General features: G+C 43.0%; 1 protein-coding gene across 6 annotated transcripts in view; it reads right to left on the reverse strand.

Moving 5' to 3' along the window:
- banp (BTG3 associated nuclear protein) overlaps nt 1-20,793 on the reverse strand; it is a 152,375-nt gene that overhangs the window by 121,746 nt on the left and 9,836 nt on the right. For 4 of the 6 annotated variants that reach the window (XM_060915039.1, XM_060915036.1, XM_060915034.1 and 1 more), the window contains exons 2-6: nt 14,412-14,493; nt 12,035-12,120; nt 5,814-6,013; nt 5,616-5,720; nt 5,104-5,303 (exon numbers count right to left, since the gene is read on the reverse strand). In XM_060915039.1, coding sequence (XP_060771022.1) covers nt 5,104-5,303; nt 5,616-5,720; nt 5,814-6,013; nt 12,035-12,120; nt 14,412-14,487 — 667 coding nt within the window. In that variant the 5' untranslated portion in view covers nt 14,488-14,493. The remainder of the gene's footprint in view (nt 1-5,103; nt 5,304-5,615; nt 5,721-5,813; nt 6,014-12,034; nt 12,121-14,411; nt 14,494-20,793) is intronic. The other 2 variants (XM_060915037.1, XM_060915035.1) reach the window with 1 other exon arrangement.

Consider the following 20,793-nt stretch of genomic DNA (forward strand, 5'->3'; position numbering starts at 1 on the left):
TATGGAGTAAGAGCTTTACTACTGTAAGTTTTCAAATACTGTGTAAACTACAACATACTGAACCAGATTTAACAATACTGTCTCCATCCTGCTTTACCCATTGGACCCCAGTCCAAGATTTTTTATTTAAATCAAGACTATTATTCTCAAAGAAGCTCATCTCATCTCTCATCTCATTATCTGTAGCCGCTTTATCCTGTTCTACAGGGTCGCAGGCAAGCTGGAGCCTATCCCAGCTGACTACAGGCGAAAGGCGGGGTACACCCTGGACAAGTCGCCAGGTCATCACAGGGCTGACACATAGGCCCTGTCCACACAGCAATGGATTCAGGTGAATCCGATAAAATTGTTTATCGTTTCGGCCTGGCGTCCACACGGCACCGGCGTTTTGGGTGCCCCAAAACGAAATCTTTTGAGAACGGGTTCCAGAGTGGAAAGATCTGGCAACGGTGCCATTGCGAAGTCGTCTGGATGAGTAGAACGGATTTGTTTACGATGACGTCACAACCACATGTGCTTCACGCCGGGTAGCAGTGTAACGAACTCGATACAAGTTGTCAACAAATCCTATAACTTGGTTCATGAAACGCGTTTACAAAATATTTTCACTGTGAATATTTTTTGTGTAATGGTGCAAAGTGAGAGAGAGAGAGAGAGAAAATAGTCCTTAGGGCAGAGTCAATCCCGCCAGCAAAAATAGGGAAAAAAAGGAGCGATCTCACCTCTTCAGATGTTGGTTTAAGTCCTACAATACATTCCTCAAAAAGGGCGTAGAAGAACAAATTAATCCATCAACGTGTAGCATTCAATTTATTCCGGACCATTAAAGATGCCACCTTCCACGTAGAATCATACGTCATCCTCGCCGCCATATTGGATGGGTCAAAGCGGAGAATAAAGATGCCTCATTCATGTGTTGCGTTTAACTGTACCAACAGGTTTACCGTCCAAACGAGATCACATGGGATTACCTTTCACAGGTGAGACTGGAAAAATACTTTTCATTGTATTTGGTCATTATAATGTAATTTTACGAACAGATTTTTCTGACTTTGTGGCTAATATGAAGTCTCGCGCATAATAGTTTATGCGCATGAGTCCTTACTTCTTCTATTGTTCTGGTGTCTCCGAAGGGACCGTCTTACAGCGCCCCTAGAGGTGTGGCATGTGTATTGCATTGTTTTCAGCAAGCGTTGCGTTGCCATATGGACCTGATATTTTACTGATCCGTTGCCCATGTGGACGCGATATTTTTTTTTAATAACATCTCGTTGCCGTTGTCGTGTGAATGTAACCTTAGACACAGACAACCATTCACACTCACATTCACACCTACGGTCAATTTAGAGTCACCAGTTAACCTAACCTGCATGTCTTTGGACTGTGGGGGAAACCGGAGCACCCGGAGGAAACCCACGCAGACACGGGGAGAACATGCAAACTCCGCACAGAAAGGCCCTCACCGGCCACGGGGCTCGAACCCGGACCTTCTTGCTGTGAGGCGACAGCGCTAACCACTACACCACCGTGCCGCCCTCTCAAAGAAGCTGTAGAGAAAGAATAAATAAATAAACAAAAATATCTAAAAATGATTCTGTCGATAAATATGATAATATCAAGGTGGGGTGGCAGGGTGGTACAGGGGTCATCACTGTTGCCTCACAGCAAGCAGGTTCCCGGTTTGAACCTCACAGCAATCCGGGGCCTTGGTGTGTGGAGTTTGCATGTTCTCTTCATGCCTGCGTGGGTTTCCTTCCACAGTCCAAAGACATGCGGATTAGGTCGAGTGGCTACTTTAAGTTGCTCATTGGTGTGAATATGAGTGTGAATGGCTGTCTGTCTCTCTGTGACAGACTGGCAAAGTGCCCATGGTGGACCCCGCGTCTCACCTAAAGTCAGCTGGGATTGGCTCCAGCTTCCCCTGTAACCCTGACAAATAAGCAGTATACTGTGGTGCTTTAAAGTTTGTGAACCCTTTAGAATTTTCTATATTTCTGCATAAATATGACCTAAAACATCATCAGATTTTCACACAAGTCCTAAAAGTAGATAAAGAGAACCCAGTTAAACAAATGAGACACAAATATTATACTTGGTCATTTATTTATTGACGAAAATGATCCAATATTACATATCTGTGAGCAGCAAAAGTATGTGAACCTTTGCTTTCAGTATCTGGTGTGACCCCCTTGTGCAGCAATAACTGCAACTAAACGTTTGCGGTAACTGTTGATCAGTCCTGCACACCGGCTTGGAGGAATTTTAGCCCATTCCTCCGTACAGAACAGCTTCAACTCTGGGATGTTGGTGGGTTTCCTCACATGAACTGCTCGCTTCAGGTCCTTCCACAACATTTAGATTGGATTAAGGTCAGGACTTTGACTTTGCCATTCCAAAACATTAACTTTACTCTTCTTTAACCATTCTTTGGTAGAACGACTTGTGTGCTTAGGGTCGTTGTCTTGCTGCATGGCCCACCTTTTCTTGAGATTCAGTTCATGGACAGATGTCCTGACATTTTCCTTTAGAATTTGCTGGCATAATTCAGAATTCATTGTCCCATCAATGATGGCAAGCCGTCCTGGCCCAGATGCAGCAAAACAGGCCCAAACCATGATACTATCCCATCTGTGAAACATGGTGGTGGTAAGGTTCTTATGCTGGGATGCAGTGTTTTCCTTTCTCCAAACATAACGCCTCCCATTTAAACCAAAAAGTTCTATTTTGGTCTCATCCATCCACAAAACATTTTTCCAATAACCTTCTGGCTTGTCCATGTGATCTTTAGCAAACTGCAGACGAGCAGCAATGTTCTTTTTAGAGAGCAGTGGCTTTCTCCTTGCAACCCTGCCATGCACACCATTGTTGTTCAGTGTTCTCCTGATGGTGGACTCATGAACATTAACATTAGCCAATGTGAGAGAGGCCTTCAGTTGCTGAGAAGTTACCCTGGAGTGCTTTGTGGCCTCGCCGGCTATTACACGCCTTGCTCTTGGAGTGATCTCTGTTGGTTGACCACTCCTGGGGAGGGTAACAATGGACTTGAATTTCCTCCATTTGTACACAATCTGTCTGACTGTGGATTGGTGGAGTCCAAACTCTTTAGAGATGGTTTTGTAACCTTTTCCAGCCTGATGAGCATCAACAATGCTTTTTCTGAGGTCCTCAGAAATCTCCTTTGTTCGTACCATGATACACTTCCACAAACATGTGTTGTGAAGATCAGACTTTGATAGATCCCTGTTCTTTAAATAAACCAGGGTGCCCACTCACACCTGATTGTCATCCCATTGATTGAAAACACCTGACTCTAATTTCACCTTCAAATTAACTGCTAATCCTAGAGGTTCACATACTTTTGCCACTCACAGATATGTAATATTGGATCATTTTCGTCAATAAATAAATGACCAAGTGTAATATTTTTGTCTCATTTGTTTAACTGGGTTCTCTTTATCTACCTTTAGGACTTGTGTGAAAATCTGATGATGTTTTGGGTCATATTTATGCAGAAATATAGAAAATTCTAAAGGGTTCACAAACTTTCAAGCACCACTGTAGATAATGGATGGATAGATGGATGGATTTCCAGTTTGTCTGATCCAAAAAAAATAATAAAATCAGTGAAAGGCACAGAGACACCTGACTGATAGGAGAAACGGGTAGGAACACAACGGGTACCGTTGACAGAGACAAAGATAGCTGGTGTGATAGACTTGATCTTGAGAAGTCTGTTCCAGTTCAAGTTGACAGACGGAGCCCAGACGTGACTGATAATGACAAAAGTTGAAAGCAGGGAAGACATATGGACCAAAGAACAAAAGTTTTCTTGAAAAACCACATGGTACCCTGCAGCTACAGTACTAAAGCACACTGTCATGAAAATTCACAGCTTTCGAGACTGGGATGTATGCACAAGAATGGCTGTGAGTTGCACGAAGCTGCTTTCAGAAACCACAATCCTGACAACAAATAATAAAAGCGAAAGCAGACGTTTTTCAATCAGAACCAGCCTTTCTAGCTGAAACCCATTCTCGTGCTATAGGCATCCAACAGACCCTAACCAGTCCTAACCAGACCCTAACCAGTCAGATCTAGTCTGAAGCTGCTTTAAATACACACACACAACAAAAAACCCTCCAGTACACATGCCTATTTTTTTTTTTTTTACGAGTTCCCAGTTCAACAATGGGCTAATCAATTTCACACAATCACTTCACAGCTCACTATTTCATCTATTTTGGGGCAACATCTGTCTTACGTCTAATTAACAGGAAAGGCCAAATGAAATAGGGTTTTGTTTTGTTTCTGTTTTTTTTTTTTAATCTATGGACAAATCTCCTGATGACAATATTACAGACGATTATTTAGTGAGACAAATAAAAATCCTACAGCTTGTCCTGAACACCCAAGATGGTGATCTGTACATATACACACGCGCACACACACACCACTAATACATTACACAGTTTGAGTCCTCTCAGGAAACACTTCCACGTCCAATGTACACTACCGTTCAAAAGTTTGGGGTGACTTTGAAATGTCCTTATTTTTGAAAGAAAAGCACTGTTCTTTCCAATGAAGATCACTTTAAACTAATCAGAAATCCACTCTATACATTGCTAATGTGGTAAATGACTATTCTAGCTGCTGGTTTTTGGTGCAATATCTCCATAGGTGTATAGAGGCCCATTTCCAGCAACTCTCACTCCAGTGTTCTAATGGTACAATGTGTTTGCTCATTGCCTCAGAAGGCTAATGGATGATTAGAAAACCCTTGTACAATCATGTTAGCACAGCTGAAAACAGTTTAGCTCTTTAGAGAAGCTATAAAACTCACCTTCCTTTGAGCAGATTGAGTTTCTGGAGCATCACATTTGTGGGGTCGATTAAATGCTCAAAATGGCCAGAAAAATGTCTGGACTAGATTTTCTATTCATTTTACAACTTATGGTGGGAAATAAAAGTGTGACTTTTCATGGAAAACACAAAATTGTCTGGGTGACCCCAAACTTTTGAACGGTAGTGTATTACCTTGAAAGACACGATGCTGATCAGGTAAAGAAGCCAAGCAAGCACCGTCGTCTAAACACAGCCTCTCACCTTCTGAGTTAAGGGTGATGAGTGTGACGTTGTTGGCGTTCTGTGCTGATTGGCCACTATTGGACACAGAGTCGCTGGCTTCTGATCCGCTCTCCTGGTCTTCTTGACTTTCTTCTGGCCCCGGCACCTTTAAGACGATTGTTTTTTGTTTCCCTCTGCCCACCGTACTGTCAGCCAAATATTCAGTTGTTACTGATTCACTAAACATATTACAAAAAAATCATGTGTAAGAATCTGGCTTCAGGACACAAGTGTACTAAATAACGTACTGCGTTAATTAAAATCTAAAAACCACAAAATGTTAATTAACCTTGTTTTGAGAGCAGCTGCCTAATTAAAGCAAGGGCTTTGAACTCAATCTAGTTTCTTGTTCATATCCTGTACGTTTATAGCTGTAGTAAAAGGGTAATAACAATGATGACTAGCCTACTGATCTTTTAATGAACGGTTCACGGGTAGAGATATTAGTTATCTCGAAAATATGCACAGAACAGCAATCACAAAGGCCTCACTTGCTGAGAAGATTTTCCAGCGAGTCTGTGGCGCGAGGAAGAGGCTCTTCCTGGCCTGGTTTAGGACGTTCACTGCTCATGACCACGTTGGTCTGAGGCACCACGCTGACGACACAACCATCAGGAAGCTGTTAGTGAAACTTTAGTGGCATAAGACATGATTTCCGTTTGGACAGATCATTTTCATGCTTCCCTCACCAGCGAACTTTGTCACATGTCTGGGTAGCACCGAAAGGTGATCCAGCCACCATTGGCACCTGAATAGCCCCTGGGTTTTTCCCCATCATAGTGTCAAACTTCTCCTCCAAGGCCCGACATGTTGCCTCCAGCACCTGCAGCTTTGCCTCCATGTTGTCCAGCCTCTGGCAAATCGCCTGGCTGATGGACATTAGCATTGCCTGGAAAGAGCCAGACAGATGGCCACATGAGGAAATGATCAAACACTTATGAAACTATCATGCTACTCACTCTTCAAGCATTCATCTATGTAGAATTTATGTTAAGAAAAAAAAAATGTTATGAACACTTTAGCACTATCTGGATTTCTAAGAAAATGGCTTATAAAATGTAATCCGGTCTTCATCTACGGCAAGTCGGATTTAATAAAGAACAAGCAACACTTTATTTAGACCATTTGTCAGTATAATCAAATTTATGAATGGAAAAAGCGAGTATTAGTTTAAAAAATGTTTTATTGGAAAACCTTAAGCTAGACACTTTTCTGTGAATGAAAGAAACCTTTTAGTTTTGTCACACGCACACTCAAAAAAATTCCTCCTCTGCATTTAAGCCATCTGAAGCAGTGAGAACACACACACACACACACCCGGAGCAGTGGGCAGCTATACTACAACGCTGGGGTCAGGTATACGATACAGAGGGAAAAGTGCTGTTCATTCACTCAACTCCCCTCACATTTTTTTTTCTTCCACTGCCGGTTCCGGTAATCAAACCGGCAACCCTTTGAGCCAAAGGCTGCTTCTCTAACCTTCAGGCCATGGCTGCCCCCAAAGCTCGTGTAGTTGCTGATCAGTACCGAACAACATTTTGGGGACATCGTGGTCCATTCCTCTTAACAAAATTGTTTCAGTCCTCACATACTTTTTCTGATATGAACAGCCTGCTTTAGATCATAGCACAGAATTTCAAAGGGATTGATGTCAGTGAAATATGGCCGTCATTCTGAAATGTGGAATTTATTCTGTTTGAGACGCTCTGTTGTTGATTTCCTGATTTACTCTTCTTTTGATCACTGATATGCTGCATGACCCAACTTATATTCAACTTTAGATTGCAGACAGACTTATATAGAAAGTCAGCTGTGGACATTCCCAATATATCAGAGAGATCTATCGGTTTCCTCAAAGACTGTAAGCTGTCCAGACCAGAGGCAGCAAAGCAGTCAGGGATCATTCTACTTCCACTACAGTGCTTCATGACTCATGGTCTAACCCAACCAAGACAAACTGTGTGTGCTTTAATAGGTCATGGCAGGTTGAACCTGTACCTTAACTGACTCAAAAACCTCATACCAAGATAACGTCATGAAAGTTCACATGCACTCTTTTTAATTGCCTTGATTTATTCAGTAATGAAACAGCCAAGTAATGTGTCACATGTAACACTACAGCACCGCTGAATTCTTGAATCTGTTAGGTCAGAAATTGTTGATTCGTTTTCTCTAACTACATGGTGTCAGCCGCAAGGGTCAAAAATATACATCCAGCACACCTAGCAAGTTTCACCTCGTCCAGACGCCTTTGGTAGCCACCAGCAAGCTTCTGGCACAATTCTGGTTGGATATTTGACCACTCTTCTTGGCAAAATTACTAGAGTTCAATTAAATTTGTTGGTTTCCTGGCATGGACCTGACTTTTAAGCACAGATAGGGTTGAGATCAGGACTTTTTGGCCGAATCCCATTTCACCCCTTGGACCAACCCCTTGGCCCTTCCCCTCCATTTTGCGCGTTCACGTGAAGGGGTAGGGGTATCCCAATCCCAGTTAACGCGGAGGGGTAGGGGAAGGGGGAGGGCTTCTGTACCCCTCCAAACGGAGATTTTCCTGGAGCTGACTCCGAACGAAGGGGTTTGAGTGATTTCCCACAATGCCATGCGGATTTCAGCGAGATTTCATGCGGATTTCATAAAGATGGCGGTTCCCGTGGCGAAAGATTGTCATAAATGTATTTTCTCCATTATTTACGTGTTTTAAGTTGTTATCCAGAGGAAACACGCCGCTTGATTCGCTTTCAAGCTGAGAATGAGCAGCGATTTCTGAAATCCAAGCTGCTGCTAAAAAGCTTTGGGAGTGAGTATTGTTTTCGGTTGCTTTACTGCGTACGTTTTGTTCTGTTATTCTCGCTTTTATTGTTTACATGAGTGTTCTGACACCTCATTCTGTTGGATGTGGTGCACGAAGCGCCAAAGATATCCCATTCAGTGGTGTTAGTTAACAAATCACACCCTGCCAGCAGAGATTTCTGGCTCTGACTGTAGCGCCTGGTCGCAGCCAATGACGCATTTGGTCGCGTTTTGCTAACGTAAACGCTGACGGAGGTACGCGATGACGTATGCGATCGTTGAAGGGCTATCCCAATACGTAGGGGTTGAATTTCAAGCCCTATCCCTTGTAGCTCAGTTTCAAGGGGAAGGGCTAAGGGGAAGGCGGAGGGGTAGGGGTAGAAATTAGAATTGGGATTGGGCCTTTGAAGCTCATTCCCAAAAGGGGTGTTCACACGGCAACTTTTACTCCGGTGTAGCACCGGGGCTGCCCCGGTAGAGCGTTCACACGGTACAAAGTTATACCGGTGTAGCCCCTGAAAGCTGCTTAAACCGGTGCAAATCTAACCCTGCTCGGGAGGTGGTTTAAGAAATTTACTCCGGAGTAAATGCTAGTTTGCGGGGCAGCACCGATATAAAATGGGACGTCTGAACGCTACAGGGGTAGACTCGCTACGCGTGAGGAGAGTTGATTACATACGGGCATTGCATAATTTGCATCCTGGTATTTTGCGCTTCCAAAATGGCGAATATCAACAACAACAGAACTGCGTGTCTTCCAGTGTTGCCAGATTGGGCGGTTTTAAGTGCATTTTGGCGGATGTGAACATATTTTGGGCTGGAAAACGTCAGCAGTATCTGGCAACACTGGTGTCTTCATCCACGTTGTTTTCCCGGTGCTTGGTGATGCCATGACAACCGGGAAAAGGAAGTACATTTTCACGCATGCACATATTTCATTTCCGCATTATTACTATCGTATAGCACGGTCGCAAAAACTGCCGTGTGAGCGCAAGTGGGGCTGCACCGGTGCTAACACGCTTCTCTCTAGTAGGCAGGTTTGCGACGTGTGAACGCTCCACAAAATTTACACCGGTGTAAGATATATCGCAACAAAATACATCGGTGCAGCATCGATGCAAATATGTGCCGTGTGAACACCCCTATAGCTTGAGGTTAGCCTGCTTTATCTATTCCACAACCAGCTTGACGTGTTTGGGGTCACTGTCCTGTTGGAATCCCAAAATTTTCAACTGTCTAACTGACAGTTTGAGGTTATGCTGAAGAATTCTGAGGTAGTCATACTCCATCATTCCATCCACTTTGTTCAACTATGCTTAACAGTTGGTACAGTGTTCTTCGGCTCGAATGCCTCACCTTTACTCCTACAAACATACCTGTGGCCTTTGTGGCCAATCTTTGTCTTATGCCGCTTTTCCACTACAAACGCGGCTGAGTCGGGCTGAGCCGTGCCGTGCTGAGTCGAGCTGAGTCGAGCTGAGTGGGGCTGTTGGAGTTGCATTTCGACTACAACCGCGCTGAACCGTGCTGGCTGGAAGTGGGTGGACACTTTGGGTGGAGTTAGCGAAAGTGGGTGGACGTCACGTGATGTCGTTAAGCAGCGCAAACAGTGACATCAGTGAGCTTTTAAGCGGTAGTCTCACAACCCGAATAGTAAACAATAAACATGGAGGACATGGAGTCGTTAGTGTTGCTGGTCTTGGTTCTGTGGCTTGTTGTCACCGACAACGCCAACAGATACTGGCAAGAGCGTATAGATGAGGCGAGGCGCATAAGGCTTCAGAAATTCTCGTAATTCGTAATTCTTCTTCTTCCGGGTTTACGGTGTTTACAGATCCCAGCGTGCTCACGGGGCGTGTGTGGGCATGTGAGGACACTCCTCCTCACCAATCAGTGCACAGGGGAGTGTCTGCTCACGCCCCCAGCCTCACTCGGCTCGCTTTGGCTCGCTTCAGCCCTACTCCAAAACCGTGCGAGTTTTAGGGGCTAAGCAGGGCTGAAGCGAGCCGAGTCGTGCTGTTCTTTGGTAGTCGAAACGCGAGCCGTGTCGGGCTGAAGTGAGCTGAAGCGAGCTGAAAAAGGGTAGTGGAAAAGGGCCATTATTTGACCATAAACCATTCCTACAGAAGACTTTTTCTTTGTCCATGTGGTCAGCTGCAAAGTTTAGTCAAGCTTGAAGGCGTCGATTTTGGAGCAGAAGCTTTTTTTTCTTGGACGGCAGCCTTTTAGTCCATGAGAATGTAAACCTCACTTGACTGTAGACAGTGGCACTGGTGTTCCAGTGGCTTCCAGTTCATGGCAGGCCTGTGTCTTGGTGGTTCCTGATCATCCAAACCAATTTCCTCTCAGCTGAGAGTGGCAGTTTGGGTTTTCTTCCAGACCTTGGCAAAGTGACTTCCATTAGCATGTACTTGTCAAACAAACCCTTTTAACGTTGGAACAGAGACGCTACCAGCTGTAGTCAATCATTATCACGAACAGGAAGTTAAGGGGCCCTTGTCTTGGCAAGTTAAAAGACATTTTGGAACTTTCAGCACCACTAAATTAATACTCTAAGTGGGTGTATGTATATTTTGACCCTGTACGTATAATTTTCATCCTTTGTTTATTTCAGAAAACCCAAAATATATAAAAACCTAATTTTTTTTTTTAATGAAAGGTATGTTGTACAATCATTCTGCTCCAGACAAAGAACAGTTCAAATGTCCACAATGAGTGGATGTGAACTTCTGACATCAACATGTTTTTATTAATCCTCTTTATAGCTATTGCGTGTTATGTTCTGATAAAAGTACTCCACACTGTGTTTACTCCTTACATATAAATATATATATGAAGGAGCATTTCAGTAGCCATTCATGCTGAAGCCTGAACACACAATAACTGTAATAATACAGTGGTGCTTGAAAGTTTGTGAACCCTTTAGAATTTTCTATATTTCTGCATAAATATGACCTAAAACATCATCAGATTTTCACACAAATCCTAAAAGTAGATAAAGAGAACCCAGTTAAACAAATAAGACAAAAAATATTATACTTGGCCATTTATTTATTGAGGAAAATGATCCAATATTACATATCTGTGAGTGGCAAAAGTATGTGAACCTCTAGGATTAACAGTTAATTTGAAGGTGAAATTAGAGTCAGGTGTTTTCAATCAATGGGATGACAATCAGGTGTGAGTGGGCACCCTGTTTTATTTAAAGAACAGGGATCTATCAAAGTCTGATCTTCACAACACATGTTTGTGGAAATGTATCATGGCACGAACAAAGGAGATTTCTGAGGACCTCAGAAAAAGCGTTGTTGATGCTCATCAGGCTGGAAAAGGTTACAAAACCATCTCTAAAGAGTTTGGACTCCACCAATCCACAGTCAGACAGATTGTGTACAAATGGAGGAAATTCAAGACCATTGTTACCCTCCCCAGGAGTGGTCGACCAACAAAGATCACTCCAAGAGCAAGGCGTGTAATAGTTGGCGAGGTCACAAAGGACCCCAGGGTAACTTCTAAGCAACTGAAGGCCTCTCTCACATTGGCTAATGTTAATGTTCATGAGTCCACCATCAGGAGAACACTGAACAACAATGGTGTGCATGGCAGGGTTGCAAGGAGAAAGCCACTGCTCTCCTAAAAGAACATTGCTGCTCGTCTGCAGTTTGCTAAAGATCACGTGGACAAGCCAGAAGGCTATTGGAAAAATGTTTTGTGGACGGATGAGACCAAAATGGAACTTTTTGGTTTAAATGAGAAGCGTTATGTTTGGAGAAAGGAAAACACTGCATTCCAGCATAAGAACCTTATCCCGTCTGTGAAACATGGTGGTGGTAGTATCATGGTTTGGGCCTGTTTTGCTACATCTGAAAGCAAAGGTTCACAACCTTTTGCCACTCACAGATATTTAATATTGGATCTTTTTCCACAATAAATAAATGACCAAGTATAATATTTTTGTCTCATTTGTTTAACCGGGTTCTCTTTATCTACTTTTAGGACTTGGGTGAAAATCTGATGATGTTTTAGGTCATATTTATGCAGAAATATAGAAAATTCTAAAGGGTTCACAAACTTTCAAGCACCACTGTAAGTAATGAAGTTCAAATGCCAGTCTTACTTTGAGAGTCACGTCCTGGTTACTGCTTTCCATCCTCGCTCGCTTCCGTTCAGGCTTATCAGCATCGTCATGGTTCTCCAGAACATCTAAACCAATCCCAAAACCCCACATATAACAGAAGTGGTTCATAGCAAAAACACACATTTCATTGATCTACTAAATGATATAAATTCAAATAAACAACAAAACTAAAAATAAGACCCTTTAACAAACTATAAATAAGGTAGGCAATCGATGAATAGGTGAATAAAATATCAATGGATAAAAACAGAAAATGGTTCAAAAAAGAATAACTGGAAAATAAATTGCAAGGCATAATCATTTTAGTGTGATTTTGCATAAACTGCACCTTCATCTTGAACATTTTGAACTTTGAAATGCAGAAAAACTACTGTTCAGCTTCAAAAAGAGAATCGTTTTAAAATTAAAGCAGGAACTAAGGTGATAAGTAGATGCATGCAGTGCTTAAAAGATCCAACATGAGGCAAGCCAATTTATTAACGGGTCATAATCGATGCTTTATCTATTAGAAACCGAGCCATAACATTAGAAATTTGCATACACAGTGGCAAATTATGGAAAATGTCTTAATATTAATGTGAAAGGAAAGTGCGCATCTGAGTGGTCAAAGACATTGGACGTCACAATTATTGACATTCAAAAGACACGCTGCTGTGAGCATACAGTCGGAGGAAAATGTTTGTACACCCTTTGGAATTTTTTACATTTCTGCCTAAATTGGTCATAAAACATCATCTGAACTCTCCAGCAATCTTAAGAATGAACAAACAGTGTCTGCTTGAACTAAAACCACCCAAACATTTGCGTTTTATCATAATTTTATTGACCATAAGCTGGAATTATTCACAGGATAGGGAGGCATAAGTAAGTACACCCTTTGATTTAGTAGCTGGTTGACCCTCCTCTGGCTGCAATAACTTCAACCAGACGTTTCCTGTAGTTGCAGACTAGATGGGCACAATGATCAGGAGAAATCTTGCACCATTCCTCTTTGCAAAACTGTTGCAATTCAGCAAGATTCCTGGGATGCCTGGCTTTCTTGAGGTCATGCCACAACATCTCGATTGGATTGAGGTCGGGGCTTTGACTGGGCCATTCCAGATCGTGAATTTTGTTCTTCTGAAACCATTCTAATGTCGACCTGCTTCTGTGTTTAGGGTCATTGTCCTGTTGCAGGACCCATCCTCTCTTGAGTTTCAACTTTTTGACAGATTGCCTCAGGTTTTTCTGCAAAATATCTTGATATACTTGAGAATTCATTTTCCCATTGATTATAGCCAGTTGTCCAGGCCCAGAGGCAGCAAAGCACCCCCACACCATGATGCTACCGCCGCCATACTTGACGGTGGGGATGAGGTTTTGCTGATGGTGTGCTGTACCGACTTTCCTCCACACATGATGTGATGTGTTCCCCCCAAACAGTTCAACTTTGGTTTCATCAGACCACAATATGTTTTTCCAGTGGCGCTGAGGAGCATCCAAATGCTTTTTCACGAACTCCAAACGAGCAGAAATGTTCTTTCTGGACAGCAATGGCTTCCTCCGTGGCCTTCTCCCATGAATCCCATTCTTGTTCAGTGTCTTTCTTATAGTAGATGTGTCCACAGAGATGTCTGCATGTTTCAGTGATTTCCTCAAGTCTTCAGCGGACACTCTTGGATTCTTTTTTACCTCATTGATGATGACTCGCAGTGCCTTTGGAGTGATCTTCGCAGGGCGGCCACTCCTTGGCAGAGTAACAACCGTTCCAAATTGTCTCCATTTATACACAATTTTTCTAATTGTAGACACATGAACACCAAGGGTCTTAGAGATGGTTTTGTAACCCTTTTTAGCTTTATACAAATCAATTATTTTGTGTCTTAAGTCTTCGGACAGCTCCTTTGAGCGAGGCATGATGCACAGAACATGCCTATCATCAAAACACACCTTTTAACTGGTTTTCCAGTGGGGTGGGTAGCTTACAACACACCTCAGTGATTGGACATCAGGTTGGCTCACACCTGAGTCAAATTGTTTAATCATCTAATTAGTCTAATTAGCTCTTGGATGAGCCTTAGCTAAGGGTGTACTTACTTATGCCTCCCTATCCTGTCAATATTTCCATCTTATGGCCAATAAAAATATGATAACATGTAATTGTTTGAGTGGTTTTAGTTCAAGCAGACACTGTTTGTTCATTCTTAAGATTGCTGGAGAGTTCAGGCGATGTTTTATGACCAATTTAGGCAGAAATGTAAAAAATTCCAAAGGGTGTACAAACATTTTCCTCCGACTGTATAAAACTGGCCAAGTGTTACAAGAAATGTCCGATGTAATGCCTGTCAAACCAGAGGAAGTGTAAATGATTTCTTACCTGCATCATTTTCCTCATGATTTAAGTCTGCCACAGCAATCTGGACTATCTCCACCAGATCCTGCTCAGACATCATTCAAGCCTGAGAAATAAAGAAACAAGGGTTACAACTATTAACAACAAACCATTTTTTCCCCCCATTTTTTTGTTATTTGTACAACATGGGGTGTAGTGGTTAGCGCTGTCGCCTCACAGCAAGAAGGTCCGGGTTCGAGCCCAGTGGCCGGCGAGGGCCTTTCTGTGTGGAGTTTGCATGTTCTCCCCGTGTCCGCGTGGGTTTCCTCCGGGTCCTCCGGTTTCCCCCACAGTCCAAAGACATGCAGGTTAGGTTAACTGGTGACTCTAAATTGACCGTAGGTGTGAATGTGAATGGTTGCCTGTGTCTATGTGTCAGCCCTGTGATGACCTGGCGACTTGTCCAGGGTGTACCCCGCCTTTCGCCCGTAGTCAGCTGGGATAGGCTCCAGCTTGCCTGCGACCCTGTAGAACAGGATAAAGCGGCTAGAGATAATGAGATGAGATGAGATTTGTACAACATGCTTTATTTTGCGTGTAAGAAATGACCAGTTGCAGGCCCTAGGGACTCTGCTTCCAAACGCTTTATCTCAAAAATGTATACTCCGCTCCTTCAGGCATGTTATTTCAGCTTTGAAGTCAAAGTTGCCAAGCCATGAACCCAATGCTTCAACTCTCAAACACTGTCGAACAATAAATACCACAATAATAATCCTTTCAAATACCTCCAGATAATGTCACCATCATTCAAAACCCAATACAATCAACCAGCCTCCAACTTTATGACTGCCATCTCACTCCTCATGCCCCTCTTCTTTTTGGGCAGGGGTTCTGCAAGCCAACTAATGGTCATGACTCCATGTGGGGTCGCTTCATTTGCAAACTGCATTGCGAGAGAAACTCACAAGATCCACTTTTGTTTAATTTCCAGGTTTTACAAATTACTATTATGAATATCACTGTAACTATGATAGTAGAGTGTGTGTGCTGCCATTTTGAAATGTTAAATAAATTTAAAGAACAAGGAGAAACCAAACTATCAATGGTTGCGGTCATAGAAAATTTATAATGTCCATCTACGGTCATTTATCCAAAAACTTTTGGGAACTCACCATCCACATTTTAGGAACAAATCAGCCAATCATAGGGCAGCAGGAAAATACAAAAAAGCAGATACAGGTCAGGAGTTTCAATTCCTGTTTACATCCAACAGCTTAATGATGAAAACTTTGACCTTTGTGACTCGTTCATGGCATGGATGTTGGTATTCGATGGGCTGGTTTGAGTATTTCAGAAACTACTGATCTCTTGTAAATTAAATCTGCCAATTGGAAATGCTGCCCTATACTCCTGCCATCTAAACACTATTTGCTCCTGTACTACCCTGGTTAAGTTATTAACCATCTACAAGTTTACTGACTTTGATTACTCTTTGTGTACAACTGTATTTCACTGTAGATAAGTTAGAACATAGCTACACTATATGACCTGGCCATCACACCCATATGTGCCCATTCCAAAACCATAGGTAGAGTTGGTTCCCCTTTTGCTGTTGGAATCACCTCCACTCTTCTGGGAAGGCTTTCCATAACATTTTGGAGTGCAACTGTGGGAATTTTTCCATTCAGCCATAAGAGTACTAGTGAGGTCAGGAACTGATATCAGGTAAGGAGGTCTGGGGCGCAGTTAGCATTTCAGTTCATCTTAAAGGTGTTCAGTGGGGTTGAATTTAGGGGTAGAGCCCTGCACTCCCGTGGGAGTCCCGCGGGACTCGCGGGACCCGCCGCAAAGCAGTGCGGTGCGGGACAAATTTTGAAAGCTCATTGCGGGCGCGGGCGGGAGTGCACATATGCGGGCGCGGGCGGGAGTGCACATATGCGGGCGCTGGCGGGAGCGGTGATAAGCTGCAGTCCCGCTAACTAAAAACGTGTTTAAAATAAAATTTATAAATTATTAATTTATGCCTATTATATATAATTTGTGCTGGATATTTTATTTGGCATTAATAAAAACATTTTAAGATGCCTAAATTTGCAGAGAGAGGTGGGGTTTACATTAGACCGTATCAGCGGATCATCAGATTAACGTTTTTAAAACGATTAGTGTGCACACAGCAACGCCAATACACGATTCGCGTGCACACAGCAACGCCAATACACGGATACGTTCGGCTCCGCAGGCATCCTGCGCTCCAAATCACTCCGCCCTGAACAGCGAGTGCCCTCTGGAGGGTGCGCACTCCGGCCCTGCGCAGCTCACAGAGCGCGCGAGTGAAGTGCACGAGCAGTGATTTGGGACTGAGCCGCTGTGTGTGTGATCTCAGTGCATGTCGGGCATGCGCATCACTTACCACTTGCAAGTGGAAGGATGGCAAGCCTAAAGACAATCATAACTACACAATTGGCAGTATTTGCATCAGTATTTGCAGTATTTTCATACTTTTATACTCTTTAATGAAAGGTGATACAAGGCGGAAGTCCGCGCCATTTTTCAGCAGTCGCGTCACATGACCAACGCCAGCGAATCAGGAAGGTGGATGTCACAGTGACGTTGTCCAATGACGACGCCAGCTAGAGCTCAGCACAGCGTATCCGCGTATTCTCAATGTTTAAACAGCACCGGACCAGACACGATCTGGATTGAATACGTGGACCCTGGCCGATTCCCGTTTCCCGGCGTTTCCAGCCGTTTTAATGTAAATGGACAGTGCATCCGCGAAGAAAACGAGACAGATACGGTCTAATGTAAACTTGGCCAGAGTCAGATTGCCAGATTGAGTGAGGAATGGCATCTTAAATTTGCCATTGATCACCCTAACGGGCAATCCTTTGATCACTCTCTAATGACTCGCCGTTCACACCCAGCCTCCAGTGACCCACACTAACATGATGCCTCAATGACACCTTAGATGAGCTGGTCATCAGAATTCTGATTCTGATTCTGATCCAGGAGAGGATAAATAACTCTCGTACGTTTCCGATTCCTTTCCTCTTCCTTTCACACTAATTATTCATAGGAGACGCACCACGGGAGAGCGCAAACTTAAATGATTAGCCTACTTAAATAATAATAATAATTATTATTATTGTTATTATTATTAGAGACACTGACGAAGGCAACAGCCGAAACGTTTGTCTCCTGCTGCTAAAAACAACTGGAAAGAAATGTAACTAAAAGAATAAGTTCAAGAGTGCGATCCATCTCTCCTTTCACACTAATTATTCATAGGAGACGCACCACGGGAGAGCGCATACTTAAATGATTAGCCTACTTAAATAATAATTATTATTAGGTCTACATGCTGCCATTTCAACATTCCGAATTCAGAAACAAGGTAAATAATAACAAACGTGAACGTGAGCTGTAGATATTTATGCTCAAATCCACTCAAAGTAGGGGGCGGGGCACCATCACGCTGTGTCAAGACAAGAACTTTCCTGAGAAATAACGCGAACGTCTGCATCATGCGGGATTTGCGGGCGGAAGCGGGACAAAATATGGCAGGCGTGGGCGGGAGCGGGACTGAAAATCATAATTCTTTGCGGGCGCGGGCGGGAGCGGGACTGAAAATCATAATTCTTTGCGGGCGTGGGCGGGACTGCACAATGCGGGCGCGGGTGGGAGCGGGACTGAAAAATCCGACCCGCGCAGACCTCTATTTAGGGGTCTTTGCGCTTGAGTTCTTCTACATCTACTTTGGCAAACCATGTCTTTATGGACTGCACTTTATGCACAGGGGCACGGTCATGCTAGAATGGGTTTAGACCCTTTAGTGTCTGTGAGGGGAAATCTAAATGCTACAGGATAAAGAGACATTCTTGACAACTGTGTGCCTCCAACTTTGTAGCAACCATTCGGGAAAGATCCGCATATGGGTTAGCTGGCTAGTAAACTAGCTCACATTTGTCACAGGTAGATACGAGTGAGCTTGTTGAAGTCAGAGTTTCAATTTGAATTATTATATTCTCAGCAACTGATTTCACAGTAGTCAAAAATGCATATTTTTATTGCTGTATCAGCTCATCGTATGAAGCCCTCTAAACAGGGTTTTAGTTTTTCGGACCCTGACCCGCAGTCAGGTCCATAAGTATTTGGACAGTGACAGTTTTCGTATTTTTGCCTCTCTACACTACCACAATGGATTTGAAAAGAAGCTATCAAGATGTGATTGAAATGCAGACTTTCAGCTTGAATTCAAGGCATTTAAAGGAGAACTGAAGGCAAATTTTTTATTATCAAAATTCTATTTCTCATTTTATTCAATATAGGAATGCATTTCTGATCGCTATTTTGTCACTGCTACAGCAAGTTATGAATGTTTGAAATACGCTATGTAATATATCAGCCCATATGTCAAAGCAATGGCCATAAACGAGATTCATTGAGACCTGTGCAAGACGTCATAGGACGGCAGTAAAACGTACAATGGAAATCAAAGTGACCAACATCTGCTAACGTTGTCAAAAGACAAACACGCGTGCCCTCTTTCGAATGCTGATATAATCAAGCCGGAAGTTTTGTTTGTTTTGAAAGAAGTAGGCAGTAATCGTCATTTAAACTCATTTTTGTGCAATATTTCTTTGGAAAACAGTTTTCAAAATGGTAGCGCTGACACTTCACGTTTCGAAGTCTCGCACAAGTCTCGTGAAGATCGTGTGGATTAGTGATGGCTGCTGTGGACCAAACAAACTACATTCAACATGGCTAAAAACGGAATAGGCTGATATAATATTTAATTGCAATTAGTTGCCAATACGAGTCACGATATAAGGTTACTAAAACGTAATTGAATAACACCTTAATTAAGAAATAAAGTAAGTTTCAGTTCTCCTTTAACAAAAAATATTGCACTATTTAGGAATTCCAGCCTTTTTTTTTTTACATAGTCCCTTCATTTTTGCAGGTTCAAAAGTAATTGGACAACCAACTGATGAGAAGGTTCATGGCCAGTTTCCTCAGTACTTCATGACAAATTAAGGAGATAAAAGGTCTGGAGTTGATTACAAGCGTTGAATTTGCATTTGTCAGCTGTTCATGGGAACTCTCAGCCCATGTTTACATTAGACCGTATCAGCGGATCATCAGATTAACGTTTTTAAAACGATTAGTGTGCACACAGCAACACCAATACACGATTCGCGTGCACACAGCAACGCCAATACACGGATACGCTCGGCTCCGCAGGCATCCTGCGCTCCAAATCACTCCGCCCTGAACAGCGAGTGCCCTCTGGAGGGTGCGCACTCCGGCCCTGCACAGCTCACAGAGCGCGCAAGTGAAGCAGTGATTTGGGACTGAGACGCTGTGTGTGTGATCTCAGCGCATATCACTTACCACTTGCAAGTGGAAGGATGGCAAGCCTAAAGACAATCATAACTACACAATGGGCAGTATTTGCATCAGTATTTGCAGTATTTTCATACTTTTATACTCTTTAATGAAAGGTGATACAAGGCGGAAGTCCGCGCCATTTTTCAGCAGTCGCGTCACATGACCAACGCCAGCGAATCAGGAAGGTGGATGTCACAGTGACGTTGTCCAATGACGACGTCAGCTAGAGCTCAGCACAGCGTATCCGCGTATCTCAATGTTTACACAGCACCGGACCAGACACGATCTGGATTGAATACGTGGACCCTGGCGGATTCACGTTTCCCGGCGTTTCCAGGCGGTTTAATGTAAACAGACAGTGCATCCACGAAGAAAACGAGACAGAGACGGTCTAATGTAAACTTGGCCTCAGTATGCAGTCCAAAGAGGTGCTGATGCAAGTGAAGGAGGCCATCGTTAGGCTTTAAAAACAAAACAGACCTCTTGGCGAGATAGCAGAAACTTTAGGAGTGGCCAAATCAACATTTTGGTACATTCTTACAGTAAAAAGAAGGAATGTACTGGTGAGCTCAGCAACATCAAAAGACCTAGAGAACAATGGAAACAACTAAAGCAGATGACTGTCGAATTTTTTCCATCGTGAAGAAAAACTTTCACAACATCTAGCCAAGTCAAGAACACTCTCGAGGAGGTAGGCCTGTCATCAAAGTCTATAATCAAGAAATGCCTTCATGAATGTAAGTACACAGAAAGGCCAGATTAGACTTTGCTAGAAAGCCTGCCAAGCCTCAAAGTTTATTTGGCCAAAAACAAAATAATTACAAAACAGAAATTATTTGAAGAAACTACTTATGTGTGACAAAATATTATAATGCGTGATTGAAATGTGGTCAGGCGATCCCTACAAAGATCCATATCAGGTCGCTGCAGTAGGGACCACCTTTACAGTATATATTAGTTTTCGATAGTAATCAAACCATAAATGACAGCTATGTTAAATAAGGAGTGGCCTGCCCTGGAACTAGAGTCTATGGAC

The sequence above is a fragment of the Neoarius graeffei genome, chromosome 2, assembly GCF_027579695.1.
Source record: "Neoarius graeffei isolate fNeoGra1 chromosome 2, fNeoGra1.pri, whole genome shotgun sequence".
Classification (NCBI taxonomy): domain Eukaryota; kingdom Metazoa; phylum Chordata; class Actinopteri; order Siluriformes; family Ariidae; genus Neoarius; species Neoarius graeffei.